The sequence below is a fragment of the Buceros rhinoceros genome, unplaced genomic scaffold (genome assembly GCF_000710305.1).
Source record: "Buceros rhinoceros silvestris isolate BGI_N320 unplaced genomic scaffold, ASM71030v1 scaffold6660, whole genome shotgun sequence".
Taxonomy (NCBI): domain Eukaryota; kingdom Metazoa; phylum Chordata; class Aves; order Bucerotiformes; family Bucerotidae; genus Buceros; species Buceros rhinoceros.
The window spans coordinates 6,348-24,271 of record NW_010390084.1 but is presented as its reverse complement, the minus strand read 5'-3'; the positions used below and the strand labels follow the sequence as shown (position 1 = coordinate 24,271).

The following is a 17,924-nucleotide window of genomic DNA, read 5'->3' as shown; positions in this document are numbered from 1 at the left end:
ACTAGTCTAGAATAGGTTGATTTTTGGGGATTTTCAGAAATGTGCTGAATTTTGTTCCAGATCCAAGAAGAGAGAGAGGCCTTACCTGTGAAGAATTTTGAAAGTGAGATTCTGGATGCAATCCGTCACAATTCTGTGGTTATCATCCGTGGTGCCACTGGCTGTGGCAAAACCACGCAAGTGCCCCAGTACATCCTGGATGAATACATCAAAACCAACAGAGCTGCGGAGTGCAACATAGTGGTGACACAGGTGAGAAATACACTGCAGACACAGCCACTTCGGTTTTGTGATGGAATGCTAGAAATCACCTCTTAGGATGTGTTGAGAAATCTGATTATCATTGGAGGACATCATTCATAGAACTATCTCCTCAGTAGGAGAAACTTCAGCGTTAGGTATTTTTTCGTTTGAAGAGTTCTTTCTTGTATCTACAGTTGGAGCAAACTGGCTTGTACCTTGCCCGGGTGAAAACTTTTTGGCAGACCAAGGGGAAACAATTTGATAAATGCCAGCTGGTAGTTGCTGTATGTACTTATATCCCTCCTCTGTAATTTTATGTGCAGAATTAGCCATTTCAGAAGAAAAAGTCCTGCTTTTCTAGGTGTCACTGTTTAGTGATTACTCTATAAAGAAATCTTAGGGCAGGGCACCTATAGCATTTATAATTTACTTTCTTATTTTTGGTGGTGCTCTGATAAACATGTAAAACCTCATCACTAAGTCAGGGAAAACTTTTTCATCCCTCAGCCTCGGAGGATTAGTGCGGTTTCTGTAGCAGAGCGTGTGTCGTACGAGAGAGGAGAACAGCCGGGGCAGACCTGTGGATACAGCGTGCGATTTGAGTCTGTGCTCCCACGGCCGCATGCCAGTGTGATGTTCTGCACTGTAGGTCTGTATGGCTTTGTTTGTGTTCAGAGCTTATTGCTTATTGGTCTGAATTCTTTGAGTTAGCAGGAAAAGCAGGAATATGGTTAGTTTTAGAAAGTCCGTTTAAAAGATTAAAGTGGGGTTTTATTGAGTGGAAGTTTGCTGACATGCTGTTGTGCAAAGGAAGATTAAGATAGTTGTTCAGAAGTGTGATATACAGGTCTAATACACACAGAAATCATCTCCTGAAGAGATAAAATCGCCATATATTGGTTGTCCTTAAAAGACAGAAGGGGAAACAGTATTGGGTGGGTAAGAGTGATACTTCATACCCTCCCCGTCCCTAGTGCTGCGTGAATGAAAGCGTGGCAGTAGGAGATGGGGCTGTGACAGGGGCTGGGCAGCCTGCACACTTCTCATGTTTTATTTAAACGAGTGCAAATGCTTGTGATAAAACTGTGGGAGCTGGGGGAAGATTGAGCTGTTGCTTACATAGACATTTAACAACTATGTCTGTTTAAGGTGTTCTTCTAAGAAAGGTGGAGGCTGGGATCCGTGGCATTAGTCATGTTATTGTTGATGAGATCCATGAGAGAGACATTAACGTGAGTTAGCTTGCGGTTACAGTCCTGTTTCTCTCTGTGCTTCAGTAACTTCTGTGTGCGTTCTTGTGTAATAACTAACATGCCAAAGGAAACCGTGCGTCTTACTAAATGCCATATATGTGAGTTTTCCATCTTCAGTAAGATTTTTAGAAGCTTAATTACTTTGTATCTGGTTAGAAGAGCAAGAACTTGTGCTTCCTTGCTGCCCTGTCTCTCTTTTCCTGTTCGGATCTCCTTCTGTGTCCTGCTCCTCTTTGGAAAATAGATCAGCAGTACAAGCACTTCGTGTCCAAATGCGGCAGCATTCTGAATGTCGCTTTTATTTTGGTGTGCTCTTTCTACTGGCAGGGTTGTATTACTGTAACGGACCAGCAGTGGTATTTACAGAAGCATTTAAATGTGGTTTTGACACAAAGGAAAATGCAACACGTTGACAGTAGAATTAGGGGAGGGATTGTATATAATTTAAGAAATGAGAAACATCTTCTGTCCCCTTGATTCTTCTGCATGGTTTTCAGCTTTGCCACACCAAGAGTGAAAGAAACTGTTAAGTTCTGACATGCCGTTTAAGTTTGGGCACTCATTTGGATGGAATTGCAATGCAGATTTTTCTGATCTCCTCATCTTTTAAGTTTGTATTAATGCTGTCCAATATAAGTTTTTGAAAATTTGAATGAGATTGGAATTTCATCTGTTGAACTAAGGGCCTGCCTAACTGCATGGCAAAACTAAATAAATATGTTTAAACAGAACTATAAAACTTCACATGTAAGTGCACTGGGTCATTCCTCTTTATTTTATGAACTATGGCTACTTTATACATAAACCAAGTTCAGAAGGACCTCAGGTCATAATGTAGTGTTGGGAAGGAAGCAAACCACTTTTGAATGCTTGTCTTTGTTTCATTTTGGTAAAAGAATAACTCTTCTCTGCACTGGAAATCCTAAAATTCACTTCTCCCAGGAACTGCAGTATTTGCACAATAAGCACTGACAACTGTTTCTGCTTATAGAACAGCGTTACGATAATTGTTACGCCTCTTGCCCCTGCTTGATAAATGTGTATGTGTGTGTAATTCGTTCTGCTCTCTTGGGAAGATGTTTCTTCTCATGGGTAGGAGATGAACGATGTTTTTATTCTCTCTTTGTGCAGACTGATTTTCTCTTGGTGGTGCTGAGAGATGTAGTTCAGGCATACCCTGAAATCAGGGTTGTCCTCATGTCTGCCACCATCGATACTGGTATGTTCTGTGAATACTTCTTCAACTGTCCTGTCGTTGAGGTCTTTGGTAGAACCTACCCTGTCCAAGGTAAATAACTGGCTGCACTTTCAGGAACTGCTTTAGTTATTATTTTACCAGTCATATGCTTTAAGATTACGGGTATGGCAAGACACACATTTCTTTTGGACTGTCATGTGTTCCAGAACACATGGCCCAGTTACCCTAGGCAAAGAAGTCAGAGGCACTGAACCATTTCCCTCCACCATTTGGTTTAAAACCAAAACAAACCAACCAATACTAGCTCCCACCCTCAAACAAAACTAAACAAAAACCTCAACAAACCAACCTCACAGTGCAGAACCCCACCCCCTTGCAACACCACCACCTGGGATAATTTCCATTGGAGAATGGGATAGTAATAGTCAAACTGTGGTCTTTCAGGTCAGTTGTCTGTGGTATTAGGAGTAATGGAAATGGCTTTAGATGAGCCAGTGTTAAAAACAGACCAACCAGCCAGTGGTCAGTCCTGATAACCAACATGTGTCTGTCCGTGCAGATTATTTTCTGGAGGATTGCATTCAAATGACCCAGTTCATTCCTCCACCAAAGGAGAAGAAGAAGGAGAAGGATGAAGAAAGTGGTGAAGGTGATGATGTATGTTTGACTTTTTTAATATGAAAAATGGAGCAAGTGCCAGTTAGGAGTCTAGCTCAAGTGTCATTCATTCAGCGTTGTTAAACCCGTCAGCAGTTTTCATATTTTTGCTGTCGAAGATTGCTGTTAACTTCAGAAACAGAATTGAATTTTCTCATTGCCCTTGTAACCTGAAGAATTTCTTCTTTTGTTGTTGAAGCTAAAATTCTCATGTTCTGCGAGCCCTCTTCTCTTTAAAGATAGAACTGAAGTGCTTTTAAAGGTGAAAAGATTGATGACCTTGGAAGAAGAAATAGATACACAAACGTGAGCTTTGTGATACCTTCTCAGGGTGAAAATTTAGATTCTCTCCCTGATTCTCTTGCAGTTGGTATGGTTAGTGTGGAGACACACTGTACATAACGCTGCTGCCTCCTTTGAGAGCACGCATAGAATCAGTCTCGAGGAGAAAAGACAGCGCAGAAAGAACCCTGCCTCGACTGTACCACCCAAGGAGACCTTCCGGTGTGCTCTTTGCAACCGGTCTTGCCTATCCCGCATTGGCCTTTTCAGCCATCAGCGCGCTGCAGTAAGCGTGGGGAAAGCCCTTCCCACGTCTTCGTCCGTGAAGCCAAGCCATGACGACATCGTCAAGGAACTATCGCTTTCAAGATAATTTGTAGGTCTGAATGAGTTTGATGGCTTCCTGCTGCACGTTTGTATGGAGTTAGAATTCAATTCTTATATTAGAAAGCTGGAGAAGCAGAACTTGAACTGCTGCTTATTGTGAGTCATTCTGTGAGCTGGGCCTGAGGTGATCTTCCCTATGAACTACCCACATGTCTCATTTTCCTGTTTGTCTGGCTAGCCAATCTCTACAGTAAATTAATTTCTGTGATGTCTTTTGTGGTGTGTTTTCGTTCTTTTGTAGGCTAATTGCAACCTCATTTGCAGTGATGAATATGGCCCAGAGACAAAGCACTCCATGGCTCAGCTGAGTGAGAAAGAAACTTCTTTTGAACTCATTGAGGCTCTGCTCATTTATATCAAGACTCTGAAAGTTCCGGGAGCTGTGCTTGTTTTCTTGCCTGGCTGGAACTTGATATATAAAATGCAGAAGCATCTAGAAATGAATCCACGCTTTGGTACAAGCAACTGTATTCTATTCTATTTCATCTTTCCTAAAGGAAACTTGACTGTTTGAAGATGAGAGTTGGATGAGAGTGGCTTAGGGAGCTGGATTAATTTGTCATGAGAATGAATGGGTGGAAATGATTATGTTGTGCAAAGAAAAAATGAGAGTCACACAGTAGTAGGTACCAACCTTCTTGTGTTTATCTCATGTATTCAGGAGGCCACCAGTATAGAATTCTACCTCTGCATTCGCAAATTCCTCTGGAGGGACAACGTCGAGTGTTTGATCCTGTGCCTCCTGGAGTAACAAAAGTACGAGAGCCCCCTCTGTGTGGAGTGTAGCACACTTTGTTCCATTGTGCTTTTGTGGAGTGTATTGCTGACACCTTTCTACAGAGGTTATGTAGCTTATCTTGCAGTCTATCCATGACTTTTTCAGACCAAATATATTTCAATATGCATTTCCTGATTTTTGTAGGTTATTTTGTCTACCAGCATTGCTGAGACTAGCATTACCATCAACGATGTGGTTTATGTTATAGACTCCTGCAAGTGAGTTCATGAAATAGCTTTTTGTTTTGTAAATCCTATTCTTTGGAATGCAAAAAAAGGTTTTCTGAACACACAGAACTGCCTTGTATAGTCACAGAGCTGGATCTGAGGACTCTTAACTCACTCAAGACAAATTTGCATTGTCTTTAGCTGTTTGACACAGTCACAAACCCTGCTGGCATCTCAGGGGGCTAGTTTTGGTCAGCTGCATTCACGCTGGCACTATTCATGTGAGGTGTCACTGGGTCTCCATGCCTGTTTGAAATACGTCATCCACCAAACGAGTATTACAAACACTCAGTGTGTCGCTGATGGAGAAGAGTGAGAATTCTGTAGCTAGGATGAATTCTCTCCGTTAGAGAGTCTGTCTTGCTCTGTGTGTTCTCTGAGCCAATTACATGTAGAGTTCTCATTATCTGCGTGAGACTTTGATGCTTTTGAGACAGCGGTGGAAATTTCATTCTGTATATATCTTTGGGGCACTGCTTTATAAGGAGAATGATACTTGAGCTTCCAGATGGATGCCAACTAGCTAAAGCTTAGCTAGACAAACAGGGGTGGTTTGCTTCTTAAAAGCAGTGTGGCTGCAAGGAATAAAATAAGAACTGATTTGGCAGGACTTAAGACGGAGAACATCTGATAGTAAGTGGTTTGTTGGGGTTTTTTTCTGTAACAGACAAAAAGTGAAGCTGTTCACTGCTCATAATAACATGACGAACTACGCCACAGTCTGGGCATCAAAAACCAATCTGGAGCAGCGGAAAGGAAGAGCCGGACGTGTGCGTGCTGGATTTTGTTTCCGATTGTGCAGCAGAGCTCGCTTTGAAAGGTGAGGGTGTGCTCTTTAGAAATAAACTAGCCTCAGAGATGTCTCCTAGAACTGCTGTGCACTCCTGATTGGCCTTGGGGGAGTAACTTCAGAAAGCACAGAGAGGAGGTGCATGAAGTCTGTTCACTCTGGAATATCTCAGTTCTTCTCCATTAAAAAAAAAAATCTTGTGTGTTTATATGTTTTTATCCCTAGTATGAGCAGGATAAATAGTTCATGATTTTATTATTAAGAACTTCACTGCAACCTGCAGAACCTCTCAGGAGAAAAATAACACTACTGCTTGAGACTTGAGGCAAGGCAGAAAAGAGGTTTGTAATGACGATTTTGACTGCCTTCAAACATTGTGGGCACCTGGCATCTTCACTTAACAGGCAATTTTGTGGTGGAAGTGATGAAAAGCGGAGAAGACAGATGTTACTTTTCCCTCCATCCCCGTTCTGTGGCCAGGAAGCCCCTTCATGCTGCCCTAGCACCTTCCCTGCTGCTAAAACTTTTGATCTCTTCTATCTGCCAAGCTGTTTCTTAGTTACTAGACCCATGGAAATCTTCTCTCGCTGGTTGCAGAAGCCTACACAGCTGTCACACCAGTGTTTGATCTCTGTCATGAAAGTTTCGGTGCCCCTTTCTCAGTCAGCCGTTAGAGCACGGCTGTGTTTTGAAAATTGACTTTTTGTAACCTCTGAAAGCATCAACTGATCAAACCCTTTCCTTAAATTGCTTAAATTTATTTAGATCTGCCATCTAGTACAGTGGACTGATTTTACCTAAGGGTTTTTGACAGTGAAGTAATTGTAGGCTACTGAAGTCATCGTGGGACTTCAGGACTTTAAGGTTATCTTCCTTCAAAGAAAATAAAACAGAATATACTAGTTCTGTGCTGCCTAGGAAAGAAAGAATGTTTGTGGCCTTGTGCAGGTAATCTTTGGAGAGATACCATCTAAATCTCATGCTAACTGAATCTGGATATCTCTTCAAGGTGTTTTGGAACCTTTTCTGACTGTCTGTTTCTCAGTGCAGTGATTCCTAAGAGTTCACATTTCAACCAGCAACCTAAAGGATCACTAACCATATTGTGCTAAAGACTTAAGAACTCTCTCTGTTTCCATCAGGTGTTTTTCCTACCAGAAAAAGACCTTTGGAAAGCATCATTGCTGCAAATCGGGGGCTTCAGCTCTGCAGACTCTTCTATGTGGTCAGCTCATGCTACCACACGCTACCAGGTTGTGGTGATGTGAGGGCTATACAAGATCACAGAATCTTTGTGGTTGGAAGAGACCTTTTGAGATCATTGAGTCCAACCATCCACCCAGCACTGCCAGGTCACCACTAAGCCATGACCCTCAGCACCACATTGACATGTCTGTTAAACCCCTCCAGGGGTGGGGACTCCTCTGCTACCCTGTCAGCCTCTTACATACCCTCTGTGCATTTCCACTGTAAATTTACCTTGAGATGAGAATTGAGAAGCATGAAGTGTAAATACTGGTAGAAGAGCCTCAGTCAGAGGAGCACAGTGAGAGCTGGCTGGGAGGCAGCGTTTGCTTCAGAGAGCGGCAGTTTATGCTCATGGAATGCCCCATGATGGTGATCAAAGCCTCTGTTCACATGGGCTTTTTTGTTCTCCTCTTATTCCAGACTTCAGACTCACATGACACCCGAAATATTTCGAACACCACTTCATGAAATTGCTTTGAGCATCAAATTGCTGCGGCTGGGAGGAATTGGCCAGTTTTTGGCCAGAGCAATTGAACCACCACCTTTGGATGCGGTGATTGAGGCGGAGCGTACGCTAAGAGGTATCGTTGTTTGTCTGCAAGACGCTTGTTAATGAAGCTGACTCCGAGGGATTTCCCATGTATAATGATCACTTACAAACTGCTTTAGCCTTTCCGGTTGGATTGTTTCTGTAGTCGCATGCTGTCTGAAACAGCAAGGTGTTTCCTGGACGCGGTGTCTTTTGCAGCTGAATAAATACTCTGTTCCCGAGTGGAGTGTCGTTCCTTTAAGAAACCTGAGCCTTCAAACATAAGGCTTGTTTTGTTATTTTACCAGTAACTTATGCTGGCTTCCGGCTTCCTCTTTTCCAGCTGTGGCACTGCTGTGTATGGCACAGACTCAGTCCAGTGCCTAAGGCATTTACAAAACAACTCTCAAAGTACTGGAGTAGAGGGGTTAGTGCGTTATTGTATAATTACTGCCTTGTACATTTTGCTGACCCAAGATCTCAGTATTTTGTCAAGTAATTAAATCTCCAGTTTATGAAGATGGAAACATCAGTTTCCTTCTAAAACAGGAGAAACTGAGGTGGGGGTTGACTCCCCAGGAACTAACTAGAATGTGGGTAAAATGAAGCAGGGAGGAACTGCAGATTTATGCTTTAGTTTTAAAGCGGTGATCTCAGACCTCAGCAGGCTTTGCAAATGTCGCTAAATAAGCGCTTCTTTACATTTTTAAGAACTGAAATATCGCTTTGATTGTTGATCAAATGATGTGACAAGCCTACATTTCTTGTATACAGAAAGGAGACCAGGATGAAGGACACAGGTAGGGATATGTGTTCAAGTTTAGTGACTTTCTCATCTAAAACTCGTTAGTGCTTTTTTTACACTGCAGATAAGAAATGCAGAGCCAGGGGAAAAAGCAAGTATTTTCAGCTTTAATACCAAATGGGTGGTTTTGCATGTACCTTCATTTCCTGGGTATCCTGTGATTTATTTATTTATTTATTTTAAGTGCATGTCCACTGCTAGTATGTTTTTAGGATGGTGAGACATGTTATTCCTCAAAGTATTCTTCAGGCTTTTGAGTTCAATAGATCCCAGGCAAAGTGGATTTGATAGTGACTAAGGAGTCCACTATTTGTTTGCTTTCTCATTTTAATTGCTGAGGCTTTTTTTTAAATGTAAAGTTTTTAGATCTGCTGAAGTTTCCCAAGGCAATCTGTAAATAGAGTTTGTGAACTGTAAGTTTGCATTTTTCATTTAAAAGGATTTTTAAAGATCACACTTGTATTGTTTTTCTTTGTCGTGCAAACTGAAAAGGAGTTTTATAAAGTAGATTTTAATGGTTCTGGCCAAATGGATAGAAAGATAAAGAGACCGATGAGAGCCTTTGGTCCGCACAGCAGACAGCCACTCGGTTGGTTTTATTATTGACAGTGCTTTGATAACCTCAAGGATGAGCCCATGTGGGAATTTTTAAGTAACAGAAGGAGAGAAAGGCAGGCAAAGCCTCGCGGAGGAGAGAGTTTGTGGTGGACTCGTTTTGGTGGACAGAGGGTTCTGTGATTTGGCTATTGCAATGAAGACTCTGCGTTTGGCTGCGATACGGCTGCTTTGGTAGTCGTGAGGCAGAGATTAGGTTAGATTAATTCGATCAAATACAGGGCCGTGGAGAAAGTTTAATAGTGTAATAGTGGTTTGTACAGAAGAAAACTAAAAAGAAATGGGAAAATGTGTCTGAATTAAATAGTAATTATTTTAATTGTGGAGAAGGTAGTAAACCATCTGTAAAGCTGAAGTAAAATTTGACCACAGACCAGTTTTGAAAATCCAGTTGGCAATATTGTAAACAACATTCAACTTAAATATAGGTGGGGTTCTATTTAAAGACAATTATTAAAATTCTGCATTTCGTATCTAAGGATTTCTGGGATTAGCTGAGCGTCTGATAATCAGAGATCTCGTTTCAGAGCTTGATGCCCTGGATTCCAATAATGAGTTGACACCACTTGGAAGAATCCTCGCCAAGCTTCCCATTGAACCTCGTCTTGGCAAGATGATGATAATGGGCTGTATATTTTAGTAAGTTGGTCGGTCCCAGTGGGCTTTTTTTCTTGTTTCTCTGAATTTCTGAGACTCTAGACATGCACTCTACAAGAAAAAAAGCAATACATCTGAATCAGCAATAAGTGATAAAACTGGGGATAGGAAACTGAATATTCATGAGAGCAGAGGAAAAGTAACTCACAGGATAGGGAGTAAAGTACTCGTGGAATTCAGAGTTAAATGTGAGCGACCAGTAGAGGCTGAATACTTTTGAGTTAAGAGTGGGACTGTACATACTTCAGTATAGCAGTGAGCTGGAGGTGGGGAGACGTGAAATCTGATGCCTAGGTAAGAAGAAAAATGAATCCACACATTTTGCTTTAGCAGAAGTAAAACTCTGTTATTTGTAGTTGTGATGGCTGTAGGGTCCCTCTCACCAGAATAATATGGTGTGGATGGTGGGGGAATGGGGGGAAGATCGAAAAAGGGCCTGTGAGCACCGGCTGTTGGGAGAGTGCTGGAATTGGAGCTAACGTACCATCCACTTCCAGGGAAGTGTTTCTGTGAGGAGCTCTGGTAGACAAAGGCCAGATTACCAAGGTCTCTAGCAGAGAGTTTTTCCTGCTATCAACAGCCTGCAGCAGCTGCTGGCAGCAGTAATCCCAATCCTGATACTTTCTGTGGTTTCTTCCAGTGTGGGAGATGCTATTTGTACGATATCTGCAGCCACCTGTTTCCCGGAGCCTTTCATCAGTGAAGGCAAACGCCTGGGTTATGTCCACAGGAATTTTGCTGGGAACAGGTTTTCAGATCACGTTGCTTTGCTCTCCGTCTTTCAAGCCTGGGACAACGCAAGGTATATTTTTCTTGGCACAAAGTGTGATGAGAAGTTGTGGGTAACGCGGGGTGAGTGGTTCTGTGAGCAGACTACGTCTGTGGAGACTGTGGCAGCCAGGCTGTCGCGCTTCTGTTCTTGCACAGACTTGTAACTCGCTCTGTTTTTCAGAATGGGTGGCGAAGAAGCAGAGAAGAGATTTTGTGAACACAAAAGGCTCAGCATGGCTACTCTCAGGATGACTTGGGAAGCAAAAGTGCAGCTGAAAGATATACTTATTAATTCTGGCTTCCCCAAAGGTGATTGTGTACGAGTAATTAAACGATTGTGGTTTCCATTCTGAGATGAGGAATAACTAATCAAGGTAATCTGTGATGAACATACAAGAGCAGAGGCTTATAGTGGATTTGCCATAAAGCTGTTCCGCTTTTACAGCTGCGTTCAGATGCAACCGTAGTGCCTTCTCGTTCTCTCGTAGTTGTCTAACCCAGAGAAGTTGTGATGGCTGTGGTGCAACACAGGGAGATTTTGGAGGCTGAAGTTAGGGCTGCAGGATTAAAAATCTGTTAAGCAGTTTGCCTCAGAGAATTGCCTCCCTGATTTTCTTCTTCCTTCACTTGTTGTCTCTCCACAATGTGCTGGGCCTCACCCCCACTCCTTTTTCTTAGCCCTAGGGGGAAGTCTGGGTGATCTAAACAGTGTGCTATGTGCCCTGTGATTTTCTGGGTTTGTGCTGCAGGAGGGATGTGCAGCAGCAAGGCATGTTACTCAGGTTTCTGAGGAAAAAATAATTCTTAAAGTTGACTAAGTTCTGAATTTGCCTGATGTTCCTGAGGAGCTTGCTCACTTAAATGACATGGCTGGCTGGGTTCAGCAAATGTTCATCTCTTCCTCCCCCCTCCTTTTTTTTTTTTTTTAATTCCTTTCATTATTTTTTTTCCCGTCATGCGGCTAGGATCATTGCTACATTTATCTTTAATTTTCTTCCTGGGCAAGATGACCTGGAAACAAGCTACCAGAGACTCTGGGGAGGTTTGTAACAAACACTCATGAAAACATCCATTCTGACCTCCCGCAAAAGATCTGTCTCCAAAACAAGCTAGAGTAAACTCACTGTTGTACAGCACATTCTGGGCAAACCCCTCCTCCTTGTTTTTCTGAAGAGCTTAGGAGAGAAAAATACCTCTTTGTCACAGTGTTGCTCAGCTTTTTGCTCTCCATGGATAAATTTCAAGTGGAACACAGAATTGGAATGCTTTGAGTGCAGAGGGCGTTTGAGAACAGATGCACGTCTACCAGCTGATTAAATCGGAGAATGCGTCAGGCGGGATCCTGGGCAGCTCTGTTGCGCTGTCCTACATGACCTGGGGGTGCGAGCCACTCTTCTGTTCTCTGTCAACAGAATGTTTGATGATTCAGCCCTTCAGCACCACCACACCAGATAATAATCTGGATGTTGTAATCTCCCTGCTTGCTTTTGGGGTCTACCCCAACGTCTGCTACCACAAGGAGAAGAGGAAGATTCTTAGCACTGAGGGGCACAATGCGCTCATCCACAAGTCATCGGTCAACTGCCCCTTCAGCAGCCAGGACATCAAGTACCCATCGCCGTTTTTTGTTTTCGGAGAAAAGGTAAAGGCTTTGAACTTGTTCTTGAGCATGAGCTGCCAAGTTGCCCAAGAGGCTCTTTTTGGTAAAGAAGCTGTAAGAAAAAACCCTACACTGTGCAATATTCAGCTTAGTTTTGGGGTGTTGGGGGGTTTTGTTATTGTTGTTGGTTTTTTTTTCCCCAGAAAGTGAACCTTATGTGGTCATGATGTCACTCAGCCTTCCAATTACTTCCAGTCAACCAAGTTCAGTAGAAGTAGAACTGCATAGAAAGTTCCTGTGAGTTTTGTGAAAACAGCCAGGTCATAAAGATGTGAATTATCTTCTTTAAGAGATTGCTCTAGGAGCTCTTCTACACTAATTAGCACTAGAGAATTTTTGCCCTCATCACTTCTGCTATTTAGGAATCCAGAGGAAAAAACAGGACCGTGTAATACGGCAGTGGGGTGCTCCCTTCCTGGCACGTAGCTGGTTTGTCATCTCCCGAGGACAGGCAACTCCCATTCCCCAGGCATCTCATAAAAACCCAGGGATGCTTTCCCTCGGCTCCCCACGACCTTTTCTTCCATCCCATTGTTTTTGTTCCTTCTGCCTGGGAAGTGCTGTAAAGGTGCTTGTGAGAAAAAGCATGAAATTAGCAAAGCCTCCTGCTGTAAGCAGAGCCTCTAAAGATCTTACAGCAGAAGTGACGCTCTGGCGGGTTCTTTCTTGTCACCTTGTCTGCACTGCTTGGTTCAGAACTACAGTTTGTTGATGCTGATTTTTGTATCCTCAGTCCTTTTTGCTGACACGCAGCTTGTTTTGGTGATGGCAGATAAACCACTTCATTAGTAATAAATGGAATTTCGACTCCTTTGGGCACCGGCTGGGGACTTGGTGTGATACTCTAGATTTCTGTATGCAGAGTTCAGAGCTGTGGTGGGGCTTTGCCTCTTCTTCGTCCTTTATGACAGGATCCCGAGGCAGTCAGACCTTTGATCTGCTTCAGCCATCGCTGTAAAGTGAGCTCCCCTAAAAAAACCAGAAGCACTTTCCAACTCCAAAAGCTTTATTCAACCAGTGCTTTCTCCCTACCCGTTATTTACCTGCTGAAAGAAAGTTTCTCTCTGAGGTCTCGTCGTCTGTTTCCTGCTGCATTTGTCAGTCTCTGACCTGCAAGTTCCCTGCTCCTTGCATTGGCCACTTTTCTGCCAGTTTCTGTTCCAGAAGTTTCTCTCTTTTGAGCATGTGTGCGGTAGCTTCCAGGCAGAAGCAAATCTTCTCTCTGAGTCCAAACAAGTACAACAGGTTCTGCTCAAGACACTCCTGTGTGAAAGAAAGGAGGGAGAGAGGCAGCTGGCGGGGTGGGAGGCTGAAATGGCAGGTACTGCTCTTCAGTTCCGCTTTAAAATGAAGGGCTGTGGCCCGTGTACTCCACGCTGTTGTCGCTGGCTCAGTGTCCAAGTGCTCGCTTCCCAAATACAAGCTAAGGTCTTGTGTCTATAAAATGACAAAGCGGGCTGGTTGCGCGGACGTGTAGCAGCTTCCAAACCTGCACGTGTCGGACGTTGCTGAGGGAGGAGCACGAGCTGTTCACACAGCCCCAGCAATGCAGAAGGGGGGAAGATGGTTCAGCTGCGCCTTGGCCTTTTTAGGTTGGCAAAGCAGGAGATGGCTCTTGCAAAATGTCAGCTGCAGAATTGCAGACCCACAGTCAGGGGAAAATAATACTCTTAAACAACAGTTGCGTTTTGGTGGTGTTTTTACAGCGCTGAATCCCTTAAACATCTGCCCAGCATTCAGTTTGGTATGTGCATGTGCTCTTGTAATTTCCTGTTGTTATATCGATCGCCTTTTTCTCCCCACCCAAATCCTCTGGTTTCAGTGGCCAGAGGAAGGTGCAGGGATCTGTTTTCCCTTTCAAGAGTCATATTGCTCTTCCACCTGCAGATCCGAACGCGAGCCGTCTCTGCCAAAGCGATGACCTTGGTGAGCCCGCTGCAGCTGCTTCTCTTTGCCTCCAAGAAAGTCCTGTCGGATGGGGAGCTCGTTCTGGTGGATGACTGGTACGGGCCTCAGCGTTCAGTGCGCTCGGTGTTCGGGTCTGAAAGAACACGGACCGAGGGGGAGTCGCTGCTCCCACGGACGTAAAGCCCTATCGAACAGGGCCCCTAGAGCAAGCCGTGCGCTACAGGGTAATTGGGAGGGCGTCGCTCCTGCTTCCTGTGAGGAAGGGCGGGTCTGTATCAGCAAGCGCTGCTTTGTGCAGATCATCTGCTTACGTTGAAAACCTGATACCAATTCCCATAAAAACTGTTGGGTTTTTCCCCTTTGCCTGGAACGTGAATAAGAGGTACTATGTATTTTGGTCCTCCTCTTCAGACAGGGGCTGAGGAAACCTTGTTTTTAAGTCTCAGAAGCAGCTTGAGGAGAGGCATTCTGAGGATTTGCTCTGGCAGCGCACGTTCTGTGGCTACAACCAAATGCCACCAAGGTGTCTGCCTTTGTTTCTGTTTCCTTCCAGACAGTAAAATGGAGATGAAGAAATTGCTTAAGCTTAATTCACTAATATTTTTGAGGGGGCCTGGAGCTTTCAAAATCTTGAGGAGCCTCGTGTTTTCAGTTTACTTTATATTGTTGACTCTAGGGGTTATGTATCGGTCTGTTAAATCTCAAGAGCAAGTTTAAAACAAAAGGGTAGTTATGTTTCAACAATGTCAAATTTCAGGGATCTAGACAATTTGCCTGCTGAATTTTCAGGTGCCTTCATTGACAAATTAGAATTTCAAAGATAAGAGTGTGGATTTCTGGCTCAGTGTGTGCAGCACTCAATGGAAACCACCCTGCAGAACATCTTTCGTCACAGGTTCCGTCCTAGCAGTCTTTATATGTACTTCTTCGTGCTCTAGGATCAAGCTGAAGATGCCCCACAACGCGGCTGCCTGCATCACTGCTCTGCGTGCAGCGATGGATGCTCTGGTCGTGGAAGTGACTAAAGATCCCAACATCATTCAGCAGCTGGACCCAGCGAATGAGCAGATGCTGAATGCGATCCGCCAGATCTCCAGGCCGTCAGCTGCCGGCATCAGCCTCATGGCTGGCAGTGCAAGGTGAGCTCAGCTCTGCTGACTCGCGCAGTGGGAGCTGCGGGGCGAAGAGCGCTCATCACCTTCCCTGCCCCCAGGCACCCCGAGAGCCTGAGCAGGGCAGCTCAGAGCTGTCGGCTCCACGGCTCCCTCCCTGCAGGAGTCCAGAGCCAAAACCTCCCTCAGAGTCTGGTCCCATGGGGCAGGAACTCCAGGTCTTTGCTGCGAAATCGGTAGCCGGAGTGTGTGTAAAAGAGTGATGTTCAAGGTCTGCTGGGGATGGATCGCTGCCTGTTTCTACAGGAAGGACAAGCAGCTCTCGGGACCAAAAGCCGTCATTGCCTCTGCCAGAATACCAGGGCTTGGAAAGAAAAGATACCCCAAATTTATTTTGGGCAAACCTATTAATTTCTGTCTCTGGAATTTAAACAACTCTTTGGTGGTGCTTGCACCCCTCCATTGTTTCCACGTTTTGCTTCTGAAGCACAGGAAAGTCCAAACACCTTTTGACCTGTTAGGAATGTGAGGAACGAAGCAAAGAGCAGCTCGGTGCACCCTCAGCGTGTGCGAGGAGCAAAATGCAGAGCGCTGTGCTCACATGGACAGGAACGGGGCTCCCTACGCGTCTGTGTGAGCTGGAGAAGTGGCGCTGCGGGGAAAACTTGCTATCCTTGGTGTAGACCTGGTCGAGGTTTCGAGGAGGACTGCTTACACGGCATGGCAGGCTGCTCCCAGCTTTTCCTCACTGAAGTGGAAAAGGTGCCAAAGTGCCGCTGTCATTCGAACGCCGTGTTCTGTTAACAGAAAACAGAGGCGTTGTAACCGAGTATCTTGGCAATTGATTATTCGTCGTAGTGTTAAAAACCCCAGATCCCTAAGATTGTGTCAAATACATGATGTTTCTCTTTGCCAGGTTCGGCGATGGTCCTCGCCCCCCCAAAATGCCTCGCTGTGACAACAGAGGTGGCTTCAGAGGCTGGGGAGGAAGGCCCCGCGGGCTTTGCCAGGTTCGGCGATGGTCCTCGCCCCCCCAAAATGCCTCGCTGTGACAACAGAGGTGGCTTCAGAGGCTGGGGAGTTAGCCCCCGCGGCCCTGGCTACCGAGTTAGAGGATACAGAGGCTACAGCTACTCTGGCAGACTCCCGGGAGGAAGAGGGTACCAAGGCAGCCCGGGGGCAGCCTACCGAGGAGCGGGCGGTGGCTACAGAGGAGGCTCCAGGGCTCCGGCGAGGGGCGGGTGGTAGCGATGGAAGTTCCGTGAAGTCTTTCCCCTTTGACAGAGGCGCCTTTCTCTCCCACAGCCCTCTCTTGCTGTTCCCAGTTCTGTTCCTTAGCACGAGTTTAGCTCTGTAATGTATCATGCCCGTAGGGAGCTTGCTGCAAGTTGTATGCTTTTATTTTTAATAAAGTGTTTGGTTTTTAAAGACTTCCATGTTACGTGTTTAATTTTGCATTTGGATTTTGAAGCTGCCTGTTGCTAGTTTTGGTTGTAGGAGGTGTAAGGCATGCTGAGGAAACTTTCCAGTGTCTGAAACCATTCTCTGCCAAACAAATTTCCGATTACAAAGCTGGTGCTCAGTGGGGATTGTCTTTGTTGTCCCATAGCGTGTGCAGATAGGCCTTGCCAGAGCAGCTGGCTGGCTGTGCTGGGCAGCACGCGGTCCCTTTGCAGCCCTGCCTGCTGCTGCGCCCTGTGTTGCGCCTCCCGACGCAGCGGCGGATGAGCTCTCCTGCAGGTCCAGGTAACGTGGAACATGCGATAGCTTTTTCATGACGGATGTGACACTGCTGCTTGTCTCTGCAGCGATCCCGGAAGTGTGAGTTCTGCCCTTCATCTGAGGCGTGTTCATGTACGTCGCTACTCCGGAACGGTCACGTTTCATTCTGAATCTGTGTGGAAGGGAGCAATTCTTTACTGAGAGCTCACTGACACGGCAGCCTGTGGATTCCAGACCCGCAAAGCTCAGCTGGCTGCCTAGCGCTTGCAGAATTGGATGAAAACTTCTACACAGAGGGATAAAGAGCCCTCCAGTGAGGTGTGCCTCCCCCACGCGTCCCAGACTAGCGCCTGGGAAGTGACCTGGGGCAGGGCTGGGTGACGGGGTACCCCCAGGTACAGATCTCTCCCAAGGGCTCTCCACAGCCCGGCCGTGTGGTGCGAGGACGTGGGTGAACGAGGTGAGGGAAACGCTCCAGCTTACAGTAGATGCGTGTGTGTGTGAATGGTTTGGTGGCGTTTTGGCCGAAACTTGAACTCTCTTAGAGCATGGCCAGGGGCAAGCCCCAGGCAGGTGCTGCCTCTCTCACACACTCTGTACAGCGGCAGCGGAGGACGATGTCTGTGAGCACGGCTCGCTATGAATCCTGCTACGTATCACCAAGTCTGACAAGATGAACATCCCTCCTCATCAATCCAACGGGAACGTTTACTCAGAACCAGTAATCAGTTGTGCTTACTGGGCTGTGGGAGATGTTGGTCTTTCAGTGAAGTTTAAAGCAAGTCCAACTTTTTTTGTATTTCTAAGGAAGAGTTCTTAAAAACTTGGTAAGGGTGAGGCACTGCTCCTTCAGTCTGAACTGCTAAGAGCCAAGTGCCACGTGAAGCTTAGACACCCGGCTACGAACTGCAGAGTTACCTTTGATATTGAGTGTGTCAATATTCATCTTCAAACTTCAACCCGGCGTTCATTTGGAGTGTGTCGATTAATTCTGGAGTGGTCGACGCCAGAAACCCCACGTTCCTTCCTCCTGATGTCGTCTTGGCTGTAGACTGAAGACTGGTCACTCTTAGCAACCACCC

General features: G+C 45.3%; 1 protein-coding gene across 1 annotated transcript in view; it reads left to right on the top strand.

Annotated features, from left to right (window-relative positions):
• DHX9 (DEAH (Asp-Glu-Ala-His) box helicase 9) overlaps positions 1 to 16,280 on the top strand; it is a gene marked incomplete at both ends in the record, with an annotated part of 22,959 nt that extends 6,679 nt beyond the window's left edge. Inside the window, 17 exons of the mRNA XM_010136382.1 lie at positions 61 to 252; positions 751 to 892; positions 1,393 to 1,475; positions 2,628 to 2,784; positions 3,254 to 3,351; positions 4,262 to 4,475; positions 4,682 to 4,776; positions 4,943 to 5,016; positions 5,693 to 5,845; positions 7,484 to 7,644; positions 9,540 to 9,651; positions 10,310 to 10,471; positions 10,622 to 10,749; positions 11,853 to 12,082; positions 13,988 to 14,103; positions 14,947 to 15,147; positions 16,131 to 16,280. Coding sequence (XP_010134684.1) covers positions 61 to 252; positions 751 to 892; positions 1,393 to 1,475; positions 2,628 to 2,784; positions 3,254 to 3,351; positions 4,262 to 4,475; positions 4,682 to 4,776; positions 4,943 to 5,016; positions 5,693 to 5,845; positions 7,484 to 7,644; positions 9,540 to 9,651; positions 10,310 to 10,471; positions 10,622 to 10,749; positions 11,853 to 12,082; positions 13,988 to 14,103; positions 14,947 to 15,147; positions 16,131 to 16,280 — 2,468 coding nt within the window. The remainder of the gene's footprint in view (positions 1 to 60; positions 253 to 750; positions 893 to 1,392; positions 1,476 to 2,627; positions 2,785 to 3,253; positions 3,352 to 4,261; positions 4,476 to 4,681; positions 4,777 to 4,942; positions 5,017 to 5,692; positions 5,846 to 7,483; positions 7,645 to 9,539; positions 9,652 to 10,309; positions 10,472 to 10,621; positions 10,750 to 11,852; positions 12,083 to 13,987; positions 14,104 to 14,946; positions 15,148 to 16,130) is intronic.
• Between the last annotated feature and the right edge of the window lie 1,644 nt (positions 16,281 to 17,924).